We start from the raw sequence: 21,935 nt of genomic DNA on the forward strand, positions 1-21,935 counted from the left end.
AGGTAGACAGGCTTATTGTGAAAGGTAGTAGTAAAGGAAATTCTTTCCTCGAGTTTTAAAAAAAATTCCTGTTAAAAATGAACGACAAGATTTGCTGTGGTAAAGCAAGAAATACCACTTGGACAGCTCCTCACAACCACATTTCTTCCTCTAAAGAAATCCTCGTGAGCTGCGGACACACAAAATTTAACTTTAAGAAATAAAACTAAATTCTATCATTCACTTCTACCAGAGTATCATCAATTTTGTAACTTTTATTAGACACTATTTACTTTCCTTGCTAGTTCCACAGTGCCAGAAACCGTTTCTGAAAAAGGTGAGGACAAGTCAGCAATAGAGAGTGTCCTGTGCTCACTATATGCAAACTAACTCAATTTTTTCGTGGACGAAAGGCATCAAAGTACTGGCTACAGTTACCAAGAATTTAATACCACATTCTTCTTCAGGGAATTCTGCTAAAGCAGGAGTTTCTGGCCACTCTCAAGAACATTTGAGAACATAAGATGAACGCACCATGAGTGACATCATCTCTTTCCCCATTTTAGAGCTTACACCTTACTGAACTTTTAGCCATACATGAAGAATGATGCACCCAAGTGTTGCCAACTAAGAACGACAACACTAAGAATGACAACAACAAGCGCTACCAAATTCTGTAGCGCTTCACTTCACACTGAACGCGTCAGAGTTTGCCAAACTTCGAGCCTTACAGGATGTTCCAAAAGGTTTCACAAGGTCAATGCACCCTTACCTCGCACACTTGTCCCCCTCAAGCCCTGCTGCCCAGGGGACTAGAGAAGCGTACTTGCACTTCACCGCTGCATAGGGACCCCAGAGCACCATGTAAGAGTCGGGAGAAATCAAGCGCAGCCCCATATCCCAGAGATGCTCATTAAACTTTGAAGGCAGCACAGCCTGTAAGACCGCAACCCCTTGCAATGAGACATGCCAGGTATCAGGAAAGACAGACATGAAAAGCTGGAACGTTAAGTTGCACGCTGCTTGAGTGCCATGACTCACAGGACGCGAGATGCTTAGCCCCAAGTGAAACACTGACATTGAAAACAGGACAGTTTAGCGGGGAGTTTCTGAAACTACCTTCCTTCCAAAGCTCTGCTGCACTGTCCGGGAGAAGAAGCTGGTGGAATTGAACCAATTATTTCAGGACGCATCTTCCACCTCCCTCACTGACCTTTGTAAAGGACTTCACAGCAAGGTAAAAGCTTGCTCAAGAATTAACACACACAGGCTTACAGAGGATCCGCTTCCCCAGTTTGATCAAACTAATATCAGATGCAACTTTTAATTCTAGAACACACCCATTTTTTTTCCACAACAAATTTTCAACTTGTCATTGTCTAAATATTGAAAAAAGTTTCCTCATATTCTGAGGTATAATGCTTTTTTGCTTTATAATAAAGCAAAATGCTTTACAGCTTGAGGAAGGCCCCCCTTTCTAATGCTATCCCTGGCACTTACCTGGCCTCTCTGGCTGAATTTTTAAACAGAGCTGTCTTACGAAGTCCAAAGGCAGCTGAATAATTTCCTATTAAAAAAGAAAAGAGAATATATATTTCAACACAAAAATTAATATCCAGTTTGGGGGTCTTAAAATGGAATACTGAAGTTCAGTGGGTGTTTATACCGAACTATACAGTCAGCAGCTTCTCCCTCTGATTAACCATCTATATGAAGACCTGTACCTGAAATCACATGCGATACTTACTCCACTACGAATACCAAAAACTAATTTAAATAAATGCATGAGAAAGAGCATTTTCAGTAGAAGTTTAATGTGCATGAAGAAACTTGCATTATTTTGTCCTTTTCACAAAAGAAGTCGTCCCGTTTCATCCCGCCCCATGTCTCGCCCCCCACCCTTCCAAGGCAGAATTGTGTAACTCGGGTTCCAGGAGAAGGTGTCACTTTTCCACTCGGGTATCTGATGTTCAGTTAACTAGATCTGGCTGCCCTGAAGAACAGAGTGAGTGGCAAGGAAAAAGGTTCTCTCTGCACAGAAACCTAGACAATTCACATGAACCAGATGCCTCCCCTTGTTTTGCAGTTAGTCTAAAAATCTCTCTCTCTCACACCTCTCACCTTATGCAGGGCAAAGAAATGACCCCTCTTCTCATTAGTGGCTTGAAATGGCTCAAACCACAGAGTACAATCCAATCACCTCATCAGCACACAGCAGGATCTTTGTTCTGATCCAAATGCTTCTTGTTTGTGTATCTTGCTTGAGAATATCCGCAAACCCGATTAATTCCTTTTACTGGCATTCAGTGTTCCCCCAAACACTTCAGTGTTTACAGTGCATAAGCCATTAATTTTAAGAATAAAACATTTACCCCATGGTGAACATAGTTCTCCCCAAAGAACTGCTTCATGACATGTTTTCCAAAGTCTACGATGTTTTGCAGATGGTGTAGTATTTCCTCTGAAGTCTGGAAGACACAAACATGGTAATTTAACTATGAAATAATGATAAACAACACTCAAGTATACATACACATACTAGTCAATGATTTAGCAAAGTAGCTTAATTGCTCTACAGAGTTTGGTAGGTCAGTGCACGTTGAAATTAAACGGACACATGAAATGGCTATTACATTTGTTTCCCTACTGCTGTCTGAGAGGCTGGGATAACCAGGAAAACACTCAGAAGAGGTGATTCTTCTTCTTAAGTTTCAGGGGAAAAAGGACAGAGAAAATGAAAAAGGTGGAAGAGGGGGAGATTACTCAAGATCTACTCTGTCTTCGACCATTCTTAAAACAGCTCAAAGAGCTGTAATAGTCAAGAGAGATGCACAGCATGCCTTCTTACCAACAGGTGAAGTGCAGGAGATGCTGTGAGCGTTATAAAATACTTCACCTGGAGATTTGGAAAAGAATGGCCTAAAAGACTGAGCCACGTGACAAACCTCTGCATGAACAGGTACAGAATCTGCCGAATCCTGCCCCAGACAATGAAAAATCTTACTATAATGTCATCTTCCGTTCATTTTATGTTATGTGCCTATAAGGAAATACAGAAGTTCTCCTACAAGACAAAAATGCCAAGCTAGAGAGAAACGAAGCTAAACGAGTACTGGAAGCAGGACAGCAACATTAGCCCCGTCTGGCTTTGACAGACTTCTGCTCATTAAAGAGGTAGCAGAGAAGCTTTACAACAATATTATCCCATTCCCAGCACTCCAGCGTACTCTGGTTCTCTGCACAGCATTTTATTGTTACGATAGACAATCTCCAAGTTTCGGGGTCCTTTTGTAACACAAAGGTTTTCTGGAAAAACACTACTTTGCCTACCAGTGTACGCTATAAAGCACTGAACCATACAGATTTACTCTCAGGATTGAGTAACGGTGGAGGAAGAAGTGGTGCAACACTGATGTCCAAGTTGGAAAATCAGAGAGGAAAAACAACATGAGCAGGAGGAGAAAAAAGGAAAAAAGAGAGCAGAGTAAGAGAAAATAAAATGCTAGGAGGATAACACTCACATAGTGACAAAGTCTAGAGAAAGCAGGAAAGACCACACCCAACACAAATTAAAGATGTTTATAGGTAAAAGGAGATTGTCACTAACCAAGCAATCTTACTAACTTTGTTTTATAATACCATCATAATAGGTAATTTTTTTTTCCCACCCAGAAGGGTTTGTTACCTAACTTACACAAGTTGTGTAGGACTAAGAAAGATGAGTTAGTTACTGTAACACAGGTCTGCTAAGACTACGCAGCAGGTTTCATATTCTTCCTCTAGCAGGATTCATTTTCCAGACTGAAGCAGCAATACACAATACCGCAATACGCAGTAATGCTTTATGGAAAGAAAAGTCACTACAGTAAAATACATTACTACACACTGACTTCAGTAACATACCATACTACATGCTGTTACTTCAGTATGCAGAGCACTAACCAAAAAACCCAATCCTTTGCAGCAAGTAGGATAAACACAATTTTTCCAAAGTGCTTACACAGCATTTCGGTTGGACTCTATGATCTTAGAGGTCTTTTCCAACCTTAATGATTCTATGATCTCTGATTTCCATCATTCTATAAAGGCCAGGACAGCACTTATTCTTTAAACTGCTTGGCATACTGTATGTGGAGTTGTTTCTCAGAACGGCTCTCCCTGAATCCTTTTAAGAGAGCCAAAATAAGCTTGGAGTCTCTTCACAACAGGCAATCTTCCACTGCTTGAGTCTTACAACAAAACACACACTATGATGCCTAAATAACTTTCTCAATTGCAGTCATCTGGCCTAAAGCAGTGTATTTAAGAAAAAATAATTAATAGGCAACAAGATGGGCAAGCAGGCCACCCACGTGGGTATGCAAAAGGATATTTTACAGCAGCGCTGCTCAATCTGTGCTTCCCAGGAAGGCCAGTGCCCCATCACTAGTGCTGAACACACCAAGATCCATCAGAGAGGACGGCCGGCAGCCCGAGCTCCTTCGCTCCTCTCGACCAGAGGGCTGAAGAGACCACCGCTGGGGAAATCCCTGCTCCCCACCCTTCTACTCTCACCCTGAGCAGACTGCAAACACGCGGCGTCCATCCTCCCTCATGTGTCATTTGTTCCAGGCTGGGGAAGAAGTTGCTTTGCAGAGGGGAAACCCTTCACCAAGTTAAAAAGATCAATACAACTTTAAAATTACAAATCAAGCTTATGACACCTGCTCACCTCCTTTTAAGAGCAACTATATTTGATATACTCTAAACAAGAAACAAACCCCAACTAACAGGCTACTGGAGCATCACCTTTCAACATTAAAAAAACACTAAGATGAAAAGCTTTTGAAGGACCCATCATTACTGACAGCTCATTTAGCAAAACACTAAAACTCATCAAATAGGTTCTATCCAATAAAAAGGCAAAAAGTTCATTCATGCAGAAGACTTGTATACTAAAATCAGCAATGTGCAATTAAAATCGTTCCACGACTCCTGAGACTTGGCTTTCTACTCAAGAAATGCAAGCCCCAGAGTTACATTACCGATTATGAGTATTTTTCATTAAAACACTGAATTGTAACAATAAGATTACAATTTGCAGTAACACCACCTTGCTTAACTACTGGATTATCTAGTCCCGAGTTCATAACCAAACAGTATAAATACAAAGCAGCAGCCAGACTTCTTTACCTTTTCCAAAGGAGTTAAGCAGAAGAGACTGAGGCGCATTTGACCACATCTGAATTTCAGTATGCGTCTTAATAGAAAATATTTTGCTTCAGCTGCTTCTTTCAGAGTTGTTTACATCGGATGAGCTACAATGTCACACACAGATATATAACACTTTATATCCTAACTCATCTTGCACTAGTCAGGAATACATATTACACCTAAAAAACATTTTCTCTCTCCTCTACAGCTGTCATGCTGATACATCCAAGTTTGTCCCAAAACTCCGATTCTCAGAGACTTGTTTACAGATCTGAAGATAAATTATTTAGTCTTCCATTCTGCTCCAAGAAAAACTGATCCTTTAAAAAATCAACCACCAGAATAATTAAATATATTCAAATTACATAATCTTCTATTCAGAGAGCAAAGCCAAAAGGAATTGTGTATCACAAAGTCCCCACAATCACAATACAAGGCGAATACAGAACGCTGGAGCTGGCCACAAGCCAGCTCTCCTCAAAATGTAGCACTTCTACACCTAACAGGGGAGTTTGCTCTTAGAGTGGGCATTTATCAATCCGGAGCGTGAACTTAAAGAGACACTGTTTAAAAGGCTTTCAGAGGCACGCTCCGCCACTGCCTGCATCCACAAATAGCCTTTTTGCTGTTACAATCGTAAGAAGAAAAGCATGTCTGTCTGGGGCAACTCTGAATGGAAGTTTTGCTAAGTTTCTAAAAAGCAAACTCATGGTGCTTCATCAGCTACAGCCCACAGGGATACCTACTGCGATCTATCTCTATGCTTGGTAGCATTCTGGGCAATTTTACTGATCTGATTACACAGGGGAAAAAAACATTCAAGAACCTGACCAGCGTTCAGATACTAACAGAACACCATGCCCAAGAGATTTTTTTCTTGTGTTTCGCTATCCCTATCCAAAAAGCTATATGCATGCCAAAGCAGTCCGCAGAAGTATTACCAACTTCAACTGTTGTGAAGCTGTGGTGGGTAACTGTGAAAAGTCACTTCCTGGCTGCTTCTGCGACTTCGTCATACTTTGTCAATTTTTTAAAAACAATTACTATGCAACAATCTCTTTGGACTTAAAAAAAAAAGGGGGGGGGGAAGCTGGTACTCAGTGGTGTTGTTTTCTTAAATAAATGGCAATAGACTGACTTTTTACTTAAACTTGTGGTCTAATTCTCCCCTGCTATACTAAAAATTGAGATAGGCACTGTTCTCCTTTCTTCCAACCCACTGGGTTCTTTCCCTGTTCTTGTAAAACCTCTAAACATTGTTATCTTGGACTACTACACAAGCAAGGATACAGGATTTTGAAATCCTGCCACTATAAGCAGATTGAAAAGTTACTTGAATCACACTTTAGTTTTACCAGACTTTTTTTCAAGTAAAATAGTAGCAGAAAGACCATCAAACAACTCGTATGTACACTTTGTTCATGGGTTTCACCTTCCTCTGCTTTCCTGATGTACTTGACAAACTTCTCCTCTTTTGCCCCTTGTTAAACTGGACGCATTTCGCATTCACCTTCCTGATTTAAAGCAAAATGCCCTTCCTATACATTTACTTTACATTCATCCTTGTTTCTTTGTTCCTAAAATTAAGCACTCCCCACCCAGCTCTCGGTACAGCCATAAAGCTTTTCATATTTCTTACTCATCAGAACAGTCTGCCACTGAACCTTGCAAAGCCGTGGTTCAGAAGCTGCCGTAACTCAAGCCATTCCCTGCATCTCTCAGATAACACACCCTAAAGACTACTCGTGAGGTCGAGGAAATGGCAGAATTTGAACCTCCTGTCTCTTGTGCTCTTTTTTTTTCCTTGGAGTGCTCTGTTGACACTGCACTTTTACCCTCCAGCTTTGATTCTTGATCATTTTTTATCCCTGTTAAAGCAAATCTAAGGTAAATCGCTTCAGTTCCTTCTCAAGCAGAAGAACCTTCTGACACAGTCCAAGAAACTGGTAGACTGTGTCCTGCCATGTTCTTTTTGCAACAGACAGCACACTAAAATCACTCACTGACAAAGCTATTCTGTGAATATTTCATATTTTTGTCCAAATTCCATGGCTTTTTAGCTACTGAATAGATAGTCAACAGCAGACCTTTATCATGACGCCACTCCTGTGCTGTTCCTCTTCTGTCCCACCTAGCAACAGTCAGTAAAACTTTCAATTCTTCCGCAGCATCACCGCACTCTCCTACGTTGATGTCCAACATTAACACTTTCTCCGTTGCCACAGCTATCCTTACAGAAGGCTGTACTTTCTACACATTGCAGTCTTATAATCTGTCCTGCACAAAGGTCTTGATATCAGCAGTCACATAATCTTAGTTACGTAGGAAGACCTCAAATTTCCTCCTGTTGCCAAAACTCCTGAAACACAGGCACATTTCAAAACAATCCCCTTATTCTTACTCCTATCAGTCACAGTTCTTTCACGGGTTTCCTATTTCTCTTCAGACTGGTTATTAGCTTACCTGGGGGCTTTTATCCACAGTACGTGTTGAATCTTACCTTATTCTGGTTTGGGGGGGACTTCAGAAACCGCAGCACCACACAGCGCTAAAGAAAGATAGGAAAGAATATGGTTTCGTTAGCATTTAAGTACATCATAATTTCTGAACAGCACGATTGTCTGATTCCCTAATCTCCCTCATCTGAGAAATTAAGGGGGGGGGGAAGCAAAATAGGCATTTTAGATGGTTATTTCACTCAACTTGAAATCAAACACTTCAATGTCTGTTCCCAGATTTGCCATCACTTTAACAAGGCAGCCACTCTGCGCTTCCGGTCACCAAGTGGATGAGGGGAAATACCTCCTGAGCTTATAGCACTGGTCTGAAAATCTGGTAAAACACAGCATGAAACAAACAAACAGAAAAACACCCTATCGTTTTTGCATCAAAGGTCTTTGGGAAAAAAAAAAGGAAGACCCACTCAGGTATCATCTGCTTACAGTATCAGCACAGCGTTACAAAATATTAAGGAGACACTGATCAGTTACCAGCAGTAGCTACACAACTCTACTTATAAACACTAAAACCTGCTACTTCTAAACTTCCAAACAGTAAACATATAACACCAGGACAAATGCAGCAGGTTTCCAGATATTTTACCTTAAAAAAAAAAAATCACTAATTTTTCTCATATTTACAATTTCTATCAAATTTTGCAACAATTAAAACACCTTCATATTTTCAAAGTATACAAATTCTAAATCATCCTCAGCCTTTATTTTTAAGAGTTCAGATAAAAATGTTTTGCGGATGTCCTAAGTAAATTAAGCCTTTCTCCTTAAGCCTATTAAGAGAGTGTCTTCCATCACACAAGTCACCTGAAGTATCTTTCTCTCAATAAAATCTTGCTGAAATTAACCATTACACTTGGTAAATAGGCTTTTATATTAAAATCAAATTTTGAAGTAGTATTGAGGAACCTGCAGCCTTACCAGGTGAGGCAACACACAGCCCTGCCTCGGATTAGTCAGTCTAAACATCTGATCTTCAAGATTATTTACTCCCACTGAGGTACTTCAGCCTATTCAGATAAGATGTGGATATAAACAGTTGGGCACCACAGTAGGTAAACACCAACAGCTGTTTTCTGGAGTTCTCTCTAAGACACTCAGTGTCTCCATTTCGACCTTTCCTAGACACACCAGAAAGGACTACAGTCTAATTAAAGCACTACCAAAAAAGTACTAACACTCAGATTCCCTGACAAAGATAATGCAGACAAAACGTCATCGTTACACTTCAGGTTTATGCAATCTGAGCTTCTTCCCTACCAAATGACTTGCCATTAAAAAACCTCCCATAGCATGACAGCACCAGATATATTCCGTATTTCAGGGCTGAAAGCTGTCTCTGGACAGTGCTGAGTGGGGGAGAGCTGCAGTTATCTTTAATTACTAACATGTAGAGAAAGAGCAGGAGGAGAAAAGCAAAACAGATGATAATGTATAATTCAAAATAGTAGCAAAACAAGATCCGGATTCAGAGATTGCTAGTGAAACCCAGAAACAGCCCCTTCAATATCTAAAAAGTCTCAAGCCAGCATAAATCTCATAGTTCACCTACATCCAGAACACACTCTCAGGTAAAAGGATACTTTGCTGAATTTTGATTCAAGTTGTCCTGCAAGATCTAAAGAGCATGAGTGTCACAACAACAACAACCACCACATAGATAAACTAAACACTAATTATAATCACTTGATTTGACAAGATTGCTGGGTGACACTTTTTCTCCCATTATGACCGACACATGAGTAACAGAGCTCAGGTCTGATGAGCCTGTAAGCTCTGTGTATGCAGTATGTTATTTTTACAGTGTTTCAACTGTTTGGATCCCCCACTTTAAATATTCATAAACAAGTGGGTCAGTGATGGAGTGATCTGATCATCACATCTCATCAATTCGGTAACTTGATTCTGTAGTATTTCAAGGGTGTTGCAGATGTTTATCTATTAATCAGCTCCCAGCCAACAAGCTTCCAACCACCACTCTGGAAAATCCGATTGCTCTCACAGGACTCACTACAGTATTTTTTCATTACCAAATCATTTCTGAAGAGGCATGCTAGGATAAAATGACCAAAAAAATATGTGGCCAAAGAAGAACACACCGCTTGTCTAAAGATGTCAAAAGGAAACAGAGCAAAGTTCAAACAAAACTTTTCAGTCATAGATACACTTCAACCAGTCGGCCTGCACTGTGCCTTCGTAAGGCTATTAGATGATCAGAGTAAAAAAACCTAAACAAAACCCAAACCACTTTTTTTCTTTTTTGGGGGGACATTTTCAGCTAGATCCATCCCTTTGTGCAATTCAACAGACGGTTACAGAAATATACTGCCACAGTTAAACCATCAGATGTCAAAGATGCCAACTGCTTCAGAATTATTACCACTGAAAATATTGGTCCACGTTTTTCACGCTATTGCATTACTGAGTCACTTGACTGATTCTTTGCTTGGAAACATTGTGGGTGGTTGTTACCATGAGGTTTTTCGTCAGTTATCTTAAATGCCTTAGATTTTTTTTTCTATTTACAGATTGAACAAAGATGTAACATGCTTATCTGCATGCAATAGAATGGCCCAAATCCAGAAAAGAACAGATTTCTTAAGAGGTTGTCACTACTCCTTAGCACTTTGAGAATCAGATCAACTAGGTCCTAACGCTCCCTAAATTTCATTCTCTACATGCACCTCTGTGAGCCCTTCCACTGCTTGCCACTTCCATCAATGCACTATTACCATCAAAGTGTTTAGTTAATTGGATAATAGTCCCATACAGACAAAAAGATAAAAAAAACAGGCTGCAAAATCAAGCAGAGAAAAAAAAGAAACAATTCACGGAGGTCAGCAAATGTAACATGAAACATTAAGAGGCTTCCCATCTTTTGAAGAAGCAAGACAAGCTAGAAAAACAGCAAATTCAAAGGAAGAATTCTGTCTACAATTTTTTTTTTAAATCCAGCAGCCCTTTCTCTGCAAGTATGTTCAGTATCCAGTTAGTGACAAAAGACTAAAAAAAAAAAGCCATCAGAATATCAGACGTGACTGCTCTTACTCTCCAAATACAGAATTTAAGTGTGACTCTCACATGAGAGCACAGCAGTTTGATAACAGATAACAAACAACTGTTCTTACTGGCATCCAGGACCATACTAGGGCTACGACAAAAACCATTTCCAATTGTTACAGAAAACTCAAAACAAACGATAGCAACAAGGATACCGAAACTGGCGTGTCTCAAAACATCCACAATCGCTTGGCTGCCGAGATGATGTAATCGGGAGCCTATGTTCTGGAGGAGCACTATCTCAAGCCACAGCGTTTTGAGACTCCAGCCTGAAGCTTAAGGTCCCACCAAGAAAGGCAAACACCTCTTCAGCACCCTATCACGAAACAATTGTTTGGGTTAAATAATAACTGGAAGTTAGTGGCTGCCAATAGAGAGACAAAGCTGTGGGAGGGGCTGCAAAAATGTACTCAAAGTAGTCACTGGCATCACAGAAACACACAGATGAGTACACACAACTCTTGTCCCAGTGTATCTTGGGGAAAAATAGTTTGCTGGTCTTAGTCCCCATGAAGGTTATCTGCAAGAATTTTTCTTCTCCAAAGCAGTTACTACAGCTATTATTTTAATCTTTCTTAGTGAAATCCAAAACCAAAGTAATCCTTGGTAGTTAGGTCAAGATATGACTGGCATCAATCCAGATACTTTGGATTAGGCAGCAGCATTATGAAACCAGGATAAAAGCTTACATTTATTTCTTTACAGCTTGATGTTTGATATTGGCCCTATATTTTCCCAAAATGTTTGCTAAATTTCATTGTCATAAGATAAAGCTACCATGCAGGCCTCCTGAACTGGAGAGTTTTCACAAGTTAAACTCAATTGGGGCAAACCTATAACCTTGATATTCCCCTTCAGAGAAAAACCTCGTTTGGGTCACTGAGGTTTTTTCAAGTTTCCATCTCTTGCTACATTATTAACAAAATCTGTGTAAGAGCTGGTGCCAGTGAAAGAAACAGGAAAATTTGTATAAAAGCAAGCCCAAATGCTAGTAAAATTGTTTAGAAGTACAGAAAGATGTGCACTTTCCTTCTGCTGTTACCACCTCAGCTCACATGGTTTTAAAATAAGCTTCTGTATGAAAATATGAAGAATTAGCCTGTCCAAACACAAAGCCTGGGAAACATCACTTCGGCTTCTGCTTTTCCAAATAAGCAGGTTCATGTCATTTGTTATTACTCTATTATTATTCTGAACAGCATGCATTAAGTGTTTTTGTCTAGAGGCAAAGCGTTACTCTAACATCTAGTTCTGCAACTGCCCAGTATAACTAGAAAAGATTCTTATCTAGTTGATTACCAACTTGTGTTCACATATGCAAGATCTACTGGTAGAAACCAAGGCACTTTGGGAAGCAACTTTTTAAGTCCCAAAAGGAAATCCACTCCCCTCTTCCCATCTCCCTCATCTCCCTCACTCCACACCGTCTCATAAACCTGTGGTATCTAAAAACTCACCAGTATTTTTGTAAGCACTATACGCAATTTTACATCACAAAGTTACCTACCTGTCTACTATACGCTGTTGCCAATACATTTATTTCAAAAAGGCACACAATATACAAGCAGAACAAGAAAACCCACATTTGTTTTGAAGTTGTCCATATAAAAGTCATGAGCTTCCAATCATAAACAACATGGGGGAAAATGCTCTCAAAGACTGGGAACAAATCTTTCCCAAAAAAAAATGCAACCAGTTACACACACCACCAACAAGTACTACCTAAGGAGATGACGATAGGAAGTCGACTACTTTCAGAGAGAATGGTGCCTGAAAAGGCTCTTGAATTTCTTTATACAGTAAAAACTGGTTGTTTAACTACTCATTGTCTCTTGCTGAACCTGAAGAGCTATCAAAACTTACCGAACACAGCTCTAAGTATGCCAAACCTTCTACCACTATTGCAGTTATTCAATGCAACCTAATCACGGTGGATTTATGACAGTGTACAGCAATGACACCTACAAAAAGTGCCTTCTATCTAAATTTCAGTCAAAGGGAGGGAGAGGGGTTAAATTACACCAAACTGCTATTCAAGCCCTACTTGAACATGATGATATGCAAATACTAATTACTAATATGGTTTCAATGGTACTAAAGATGAACTACGGAACTATTTTGCTGATATTAAGCTATTTCTGCAGTAGCACGTTGGAGCTGCATGCAGTATATGCCAACTAAAAAAAGTATTCTTTTATTCCAAATTTACATTCCACAACCCCTTCAATTCCAACTCTAGTTTGAGGGATTTAAACAGAAAACAGTGTTTTCTATTCAGAAAATGCAATTTCTGGGAAGGAGGCAAATGGACAAAGAGGCATCATCTTCACATCTCAGAAAAGACAGCTGCACAGAAGAGAGTTCCTTCTTTTGAGAATGAATAAAACTCAGTAAAAACATGCCCACTACGCTGCCCAGGCACTTCAATCAAAGCTTACCTTTATGTTACTCAAGACATTTTTAAAGATCTCCTCATCCAGGGTGCCAGCGCGCTGTGCAATGTGGAGGGATGTGGGAGATTAAAACAAACTAAGCACTGGAAAATTTTGCAGCTTTTGAATGAAGTACACATAGTAATATTGTATACAAGTGGTGTTTTCCAACCCAGTTTTGTTCTGTATGAGGTGGATAAGATCACACAAAACAAAGTGAGGAAAGCTACATTTCCTGCCAGTATAGAGGAAGTTTAGCAATTGCTCACACAAAGTGCAAGGAAGCATTCAAAAATCGGAACAATACTCTTTTATTTAGCATAGGAGTCCCTTAAGAACAATCTTTGTATTTCTGTACATGAATAAAGACTTTCTGGCATAGCACCTGGCTTGACACCATTCAGTACCTTAAACCATTATTTGGAAGCAAACACCACCACGACACTTGTTTTCTTTAGCACAGAGCTCACAGCTTGCATCAGACTTCAGGTACTCATTCCACTTTTTTCCCTGCTTGCTTATGATCTAGATTCCCATGACAGTTAAGTACTAACTCAGGTTTCACTTTATAGCTAAGCTTTATATAACCTTGAAATATGCAGATGGTACCAATTCCAAGAGAATTTTACAATTGCATTAGCCACGAGTGAGAAGGAAATGTTTGCCCTTCAGCTAAGCCACCTAATCACAGTACCTGAAACGATATCAAGTGATACACCCACAGGTACTAGGTGGAAATGCCTCTATCAGAGAGAGAACGAATAAACATATTGATGCCTGGCCCTCAGCATACATTACTGCAGCCTGGGTAACACGGTAGATGTCCCTGACATCCTAGCTGTTAAAAACAAGCAAGAAAAAACCTGGTCCTTAACATTTAACAGTGTATCAAATACCTCATCCATCTGTCAAACAGGTGAGTTACACCAACAAGAACATGAAAACATGTACTAAGCTTCCTTCCTTTAAACTGCTCTAAACCTCCAGCTATCAGCAACATACACTTTCCAGCATTAAGCTGCCCAGTCAGCTTCTGGTATGTTGGGGAAACAAGGCGTTTCAGGAAAATATTACTAGGGCGGGGAGGAAATAAGTCAAAACAGTAACAGGGATTAGAATGAAGTTAAGTAATAAAATAGAACAAGTTAATAATGCCAAGTATCCTGAACACCTCAGCTAGAAGAAACCTAAGCAAGTCTTAGCCAACTGTTCAATCAAATGCAGCGTCTCTGTTCCTTCCTGAGCAAAACCAGGAGGTCAGAACATGGTTATTGCGTATCTCGGAAGTAATACGCTGAGGCAAAGAAAACACCCGCTGAAAGGTTGGAAGGGAGGAAAGAACCAAAGGAGAGAATAAAATGGGCTATTAGACTGATCACTTGTATATAGCTTATGGGTCAGCCAAGTTACTTCCACCAAAGCAACCAACTCACTACTGCTGTCAACTGAGGGAAGATACACACGCAGCACAGAAAAGGCAAAGTGTAGTCTTATGAACTCCACCATCACTGCATTTACCAAACACTTAGACAAGAAAAAAAATGCTTTTTAGATAACGACTTAATCTCATCAACTGCGAAAAGAAACTCATTTGAGTTTGAGCTAGCACAGAACCCAAACAGAAAAAAACAAGACTGTTTTTACTCAAGGCTAACTACGTCCTGAGCTTGTCTGCAAAACTGGGATTCATTTTACATTTTCATTGCGTATAGCCTTCAGCATTCTCCAAAGTCACTCAACAAAAGAAAAACAGGCATAAAGTGGAGTTTGAATTTCCAAAGAAAGTCACCAGAGGACAAGTCTGCCCCAGCACTCTATTATTAGCAAACTAAGAAGACACCTCCGAAAAAAGTATTCTGGGGGGAGAAGAGAGTGGTGTTGCTGCCGCGACAGGTAAAGTATCGCTATCGTATTACATTAGAGTACTAGACCTAAAATTCTCAGTGTTTCTGTCTCCCATCTCCTTCCACACACATGCTGTGTTTTCCTATCTGCATCTACAAAACCTAAGGCGCTAAGATGATAAGAAAAGTTTTAATTGCTGCCTTTCTATTCTTTCTCCTCTCTACATTCAGCCCCGCTACCCAGTGCCACCTTCCCTTTCACTTTATGGAAGGTACTACCAAACTGCACTGCATTCAGAGCATCCTTTCAGTGCAGAAAGCTGGTAAGCCAAGGAAAAAGTAAATTTAACTACACTAGTGCAATATGGAATTGAAATCCCAATATGGAATTAAAATTCTGTATAGATGGTGACTCAAACTGTTTGTTTTTTTGGGGTCAAAAAAAGCTTTGCAGGTAATCCACAGAACTAGAAGTGCTTCCAACTTTTAATTCTTCGTTTATAGTAAAAGCTTTGTAGATTGTACTCAAGTAGGGTTAGTCCAATTAGTTATGACATCTACAATCACAGTTGTACCAGTTTAGCCAAAGAACCAAATACAAACAAATACAAAACTGTCTTCCTTTTTTTTCCAGTGACCACAGATGTGTATTTAAATATCAGTTAACCAAGGTTAACACTAGGACATGTAGTTTCATACAGGTGTCGCAAAGGGTCCCGAATTCCAACTCAAACTGGTGATTGCCTCCTCTTCCTAAAAACTTAATTGTTGTTTACAGCAAGGCAGACACCTCTTCCTTTCTTTTCCACTGATGACACACCCTGATCGCATACTTGGCTTTTCAACTGGTTTTTATAGCTGCTTGCTTCAGTAAATTTGGGCAGAAGCTCCTCTACTCACTTTAAATAAATAAATAAATAAATGCATAAATAAATAAAAGAAATTACAACTAGGAAAGAAGGAACAAAGCAATATATTGTGTTTAGCCACCAATCTGTTTTCTTGTCCTTTTTCTAAGTAGGCAAAGGGTGTGCAGGTGTGGGTTTTCTGCTAGACAATGTTTAGGTATGCGTACCCCCAAAAGAACACAACGCTGGAGAAACCAGGTCAAAGAAATGCCCTACAAACTAGCAAAAAAGCAGAAGAGGTTTCAATGGCCCTTAATCCCCACTAAAGTTCATGCTGGAATCTCAGTCCAACTTGCTTACATGTAGCTTTGCTTCCTCCAGAAAATTCTACAGAATCAGATGCAAAACTCCTCCCTGTATTACATCACGTAGCCTTGGTGAATCTTTCAAATACATCCAGAGCATGAAATCCATCAGACATAAGAATTGGCGTAGGTTTGGAATTTAAATAGAAGAATCTTCTCAAGGATAGCAAAAATGTTTAAGTTCAAGTCTTACCAAAACTATGTCTTTCCCATTAGTCAAAATAAAAGTCAATAAATACAAGTTGCATCTTACCTTTTCTGATAACTTCTTACTGTGAAAGAACCCAGACACCATAACTTGGCCATATTTTAAATCAGAACAATACTCAGAGAAGGCCATTGTTAATAAGCTATTGTATTTATACACGCAAAGAACAGCAACTAGTTTTTCACCCCCACCTGAAGACTCTTTAATACAGGAATCAGCAGTCTGTTCTATATTTCCTTGAAATCAAGACATTCATAGATGTTAATTCACTATTCCACAGACATTAAAAAAAAAAAAACCACACAAAAACCAGAACGCAACTGAACAAAATCTGCTTTATAGTCAGGGACCTGGAATTTCTCAGGAACGACTTGGAAGTTTGGGGGGCAATACTTTACTTACACTAATTTCAATAGGACAAAACAGATTCAGCCAACTCCATATAGAAAAACAACAGAAGAAGAAACAGGACACGCAGGTTTTTGAAGTTGTACAAAATGACATCATCAGGAAAAGTGCCTTAAGAAGATTCTCTCAGCAAGACAGCAATTAACGCTCAGCATCACTCCCTTTCTGCCAAACAAGACCAAATAGGAAAGCTGCAACTAGCTAGTAATTCTGGCCATAAGCTTTTCACTCTTTCAGCAAAAAACCCTGTGTCTAAACATACAATCTTGTTAATGGTCCTCTTTCAAAGAACGATTATTACAACAAAATTTTCCACTAGGAATAATTTGTCATTATTCTTAAAAACAAACCAACCAACCAAAACTATTGAAAACGACTTCATATTGCAAAAGCACTATTAGGAACAATTATCTAGCCTGATTTGAAACAAAGCACCCCCTCATAAGCAGAGTTCTTTTATTCCAAAAACCAAAACCAAATCCATCTCCCCCATATCCAAAAGCATCTTTCTGCACACACTTTGCAGCCATCATAATGCAGCTGCCAGCAGAAGCAGCTACAGTTATCGCGAAATCAAAGACGCAATTAAAACGCAAGATACCCCTCTCTCCTAGCAACCTCTGCTCTCTACAGTCCCTACAAAGCCAGAGCAAGGATCAGGAAGGATGCCTGCGAAAGCAGCACTGTGATAGCCTCCATCTTTACCCATATGTCTCGAAGGGAAAAAAAAAAAAAAAAAAAAAAAAAAAGAAAAAAAAAAGGAAAAAAAAAGCACAGAGAAGAGCCAGATATCACTCACTCACTACAGGCACCAGCTTTGGGAATCTTCTGCAAGTTTGATTATCTGACTTGACTCCCTCACCCAGTCTTCTTAGCTCTGCTTTATTTACCTTCTCCTTCTACGCTGCCCCCCCCCCCCCCCCCTTTTCTATTTCGTAAGCTTATGTATGCTCTGGAAATGGTTTACACATTTACTAATGTAAGTCCCACACCAAACCCCAAGGATAGCTGTTAGAGCTGTAAGTGCTCCAAGACAAGTCGTCGATTATTACTAACAATCAAAGCATCCGAAGATACAAACCACAACCTTTTGCAAGCACACACCAAGGTTTCTCTAGACCATCTCATCGAATAAAAAAAGGTGGGAAAAAAACCCTCCTGTTTTCTTGTACCACCCCCCAGTAGTCACCCTGAAATGCAAGCTTAATGTTCAAACCTGTTTTAAAATGAAGCATTTGGTTACCATAATATCCCAACATGCAAAAAATAAAAATGAGTAGAAATCAACCGCAGTGATGCACAGGAGGAATGTACATACTTTATCTCATAAAGCAAAAACTGGAGATTGCAAGCATATGTTTCAACAGTGAAAGGAAATACAAGTCATTATTTCTAGAGTTGCTTACACTACTTTCTACAAACATCTCCTGAAGCCTTTTGAAATGAAGTGTTAAGTGTCTCTGTAAAAGCAAACAACCGATTCAAAGGCAGAACTACAAATGAGGATTTCCAGCTGACTTCTGAAAAACCAGGTATCTCCACCTTAGAAAGAGCCAACAGCTACAAGAAGATAACTGTTCTACAGCAGTCCCTCTGAACCCTCTCTACTGCTCAAGAGTAGAGAGAAGGAGGGAAAGTGTGGTTTAGCCCTCTTTTTAAATCAGAAGCCAGATTCAATGTGGAAGGAGCGACACTCCAATAAAAATGCAGGGAGTAAGAAGCATCCTTTCTAAACCGCCTGGCTGTCTGTGATGGTGCTTGGTTCGGGTTTTGTAGAGCTATATCTGTACTGCTGCACTTTACGCATCTCTGAGATGGCAACTAGAACAAGCAACCGGACAATTCACTGGATGGTGTGAAGGGTGGTAAATAAGTTATTTGAAGAGGATACTGTGATTCAATCAAATATTCAAAACTGCAACCTATGGACAAGGATCACATAGCCACTGCCTGAATGAACTTGCAGTTTTTGTGTACTTCAGAGTGGACCATCTCAAGTGCTGTCTTCAGGAATCAAATGGAGTTGCCAGTTGTATTTCTCACTAAAATCATGAGGTAGGAAAGCTTTGTTCGTTTTCTACTAGAAGCATTTCAGCAAGACTTTTTGACCACAATTCAGTTTCAATTTGGATTAACTTAATCACAGCTGCAATAAAAACCAACAGGAAAAGCTTTATCAACAGAGAAATTTGTACCATAATATTGTATGTCTTCCAGAATTTTAGATTCATCAGAACTGAAACTTTAAAAAGCCATGAAAGCAGAAGTTGAATATGCACCAAGCAAGCAAGCATCCAGAGATAACAACGGTAACTGGAAATGCTCAGCAGGCATTCCATCTTTATTCATCAGATCACTTTCTAAATGCTGGAGAACTAATTAAAGTAACTCTGTAAAACTATCACTGTAAGAAGAGACATGTTGACTAGACCATGCCCTGCCTAAGTCCTCTCTTCTTAACTGCATGAATAACGAACAGAGATGCACTTGCAGTGATTTCAGCCACTCATTTCAGTGCGGCATTCCGCAGGCTTGTAGGAGCGCGCAGGCACACAGGGAGACTTGTCACTGTTGCGTTCTGCAGGATTAGTAACCGGTAAGTGGAAACAGCACATCAAGCAGTGCTTTACAACACTTTCACCAAAACAACAGAGCACGTTCCACAGAATGCCAATGTCTGACTGTCAGACAAACCTTTGTCTATATGCCACCATTCAAAGGCACTGGACAAAACGGTTGCATGTTGCCTGCGTCTAGGGCTTATCAGCTCATCACTAGCAGAGCTATTAGTTGGGCACGTGACTTTTCTATGACCAAGTTTTTAATTTTGGTACTGTACTAGCTCTGGATTAACAGTGCGTTACGTTCATGTCTTAAAGGGAAAGACACAGGGAACGGAGCAAACCAAAGAAATAAGCATAGCCTTAAACACACGAGAGCACCATGAACTGATGATGCACACCTTGTTCCTCTTACTCTTCACCCTCAATCCAGACGTACTCCACACAACCAAGAACAAGAGCGTCCATCCAGGCTGCCTGCTCACCCCAGCCCAAACACCCTGTGGTTGCTCCATGAACTTGCACAGTACCTGTTATCAGTGCTTCCAGAGGGCAGGAGTTGAAACAAAACTCCTTGGGTCTTACTTCATAAGGGGCGAAGAAGCTCATGCCCTCTTCTCCAGAAGGACAGGGATACTTTTTTTTTTTTATTTTGTCATTTGGTTTTTTAAAACTTCTCAGATCTTCCAGAAGAAGCAAGGAAGAGAGGTTCAGATCTACAGAGACAGGGACAAGCTTCCTCCCCGCATTCCGAAACACCGCTACACATCAAAAGGGAAAACATGGAAACAACAAGCACAGACACAGTTCCACCCTGGCCTCTCACTTACAACCCCGGCACCTTGTATCTCAGTATCCATTGATGTCTCCCTTGCCACAACCAAATCCCCGTCCCCCCCACTAGCATTTATACACAAAAAACATGAACTGCAGAGATACAGAATGAAACAAGGACAGTTAAAATGAAATTCACTGTCTTAGTTATGCTGCTGTTCTGTTCGCACAAACCTGAGAATGACTTGACATCAGATCACAAGAACAATGATTAATCATGCAAGTATGTCCTGTCTGTAAGAGGCACAAAGTAACAATTAGCATCTAAACAGTATTTTATACGCTCCTATTCTACAAGAGTGTGCCATCACTAGACACAAAGCTCTAAGACAGAAGCTTTACTGGTTCAAAACTGTCTATAAAGGAAAAATCACAACTATTTCACTTTTACTCTTTAAGCTTTAGCATCTTGTTAAAAAGAGAACTGACACACTCAGCAACTGTTCTGAATCTCTGGCAGACTTCCTCGCTTTCCAGGTCTTTAAAGATATCACAATTACATCACTATTAATCCATTATGCATTCTGATCCCTATCATTCAGTGACTGAGTATTTTTTGAACTGTCTTTTTCAACATTTAGACAGGAAACAAAATCATGCACCTTCTTTCTGTAGCAAAAGTATCTTTTTAAAAATATTTTATATAAAGAAAGAGAAGGAAGAAACAAGAGCTACAGAAGCGCCCCTCCACAGAAGTTTGGATAGCACTGTAAGATTTTCAGCATTTTCTCAGACTTGATATTTGTTAACATTTTCTACATCTAGTTTATGCTTACAATCCAGAAAACAGACATCAAAAGAGTCCAGTATTTTCAGCCATTCATTTAGACGTTATATAAAAAAAAAAAAAGGTTCTCAGGATTCAACTCTTATTGTAGGGGTTTTTTTCCACATAAAGCCTACATTTTATCATTTTGGCTTTACTGGTTTTAGGTCTATGAAGTATCAAGAACATTCTGTGGCAAATCCATACCAGAATTTAAACTGAAATACAAGTACATTTTTAAGGCAAAAAAATAGCCACAAGTACTTTTTAGAAAAAGAATAAACTCTTTCAAGGGACACGTATCCCAATATATTAAGTAAGTTACATACATACAAGTGGGGCAAGAATACAGTAGCAGCAGTCAAACGATCACATGCTTTTTAACCTGACGTAGAATCTGCTTGATTTGATTTAGCTTCGTTTAATCGTTACTGCTCACCAAAATGCTGAATCTATTTTACTTCTTTTATTTAATTAGGAAAAAAAACAAACAAACAAAAAAACCAGCCAAAAAACCCCCGAAGGGTAAATCGAAGCACAGGGATGAACCGACTGGCCCATTCACACGGAGGTCTACGGCCAAACCAGAAACCGAAATTACATTCTGGATTCCCAATTCAGCACTGCAAGCAAGCGTTCGAACTCTCGTACAGAAAGAGTCAGTGACAAAAGGAAAAAACATTCCTTCTCCAGATTTCTTTCTTCTGTCGCGCTTACGCGTACACGGGCGTTATGACAGAAAAGGGAGTTTTTAGTACTTTTCCTCACAGCTCCCGCTTCCAGACGACAGCTGTCTAGTCATCAGCTGCCTTCCCTTCCACTACTTCTGCTGCCAAACCCACACAAGCCGTACGAGAGAACCACGGAAAACGCCTGCTCATCTCCCCCAGAGGACGGGCACGGTTTCCCCGCACGCTCCCGCCG

At 39.9% G+C, this 21,935-nt stretch overlaps 1 protein-coding gene across 1 annotated transcript in view; it reads right to left on the reverse strand.

The window, feature by feature from the left end:
• IPPK (inositol 1,3,4,5,6-pentakisphosphate 2-kinase) overlaps positions 1-21,935 on the reverse strand; it is a 51,272-nt gene that overhangs the window by 9,859 nt on the left and 19,478 nt on the right. The window contains exons 2-4 of the mRNA XM_009329274.1: positions 7,673-7,720; positions 2,352-2,447; positions 1,480-1,546 (exon numbers count right to left, since the gene is read on the reverse strand). Coding sequence (XP_009327549.1) covers positions 1,480-1,546; positions 2,352-2,447; positions 7,673-7,720 — 211 coding nt within the window. The remainder of the gene's footprint in view (positions 1-1,479; positions 1,547-2,351; positions 2,448-7,672; positions 7,721-21,935) is intronic.

This window comes from Pygoscelis adeliae, unplaced genomic scaffold (assembly GCF_000699105.1).
Source record: "Pygoscelis adeliae isolate BGI_AS28 unplaced genomic scaffold, ASM69910v1 Scaffold277, whole genome shotgun sequence".
Taxonomy (NCBI): Eukaryota; Metazoa; Chordata; class Aves; order Sphenisciformes; family Spheniscidae; genus Pygoscelis; species Pygoscelis adeliae.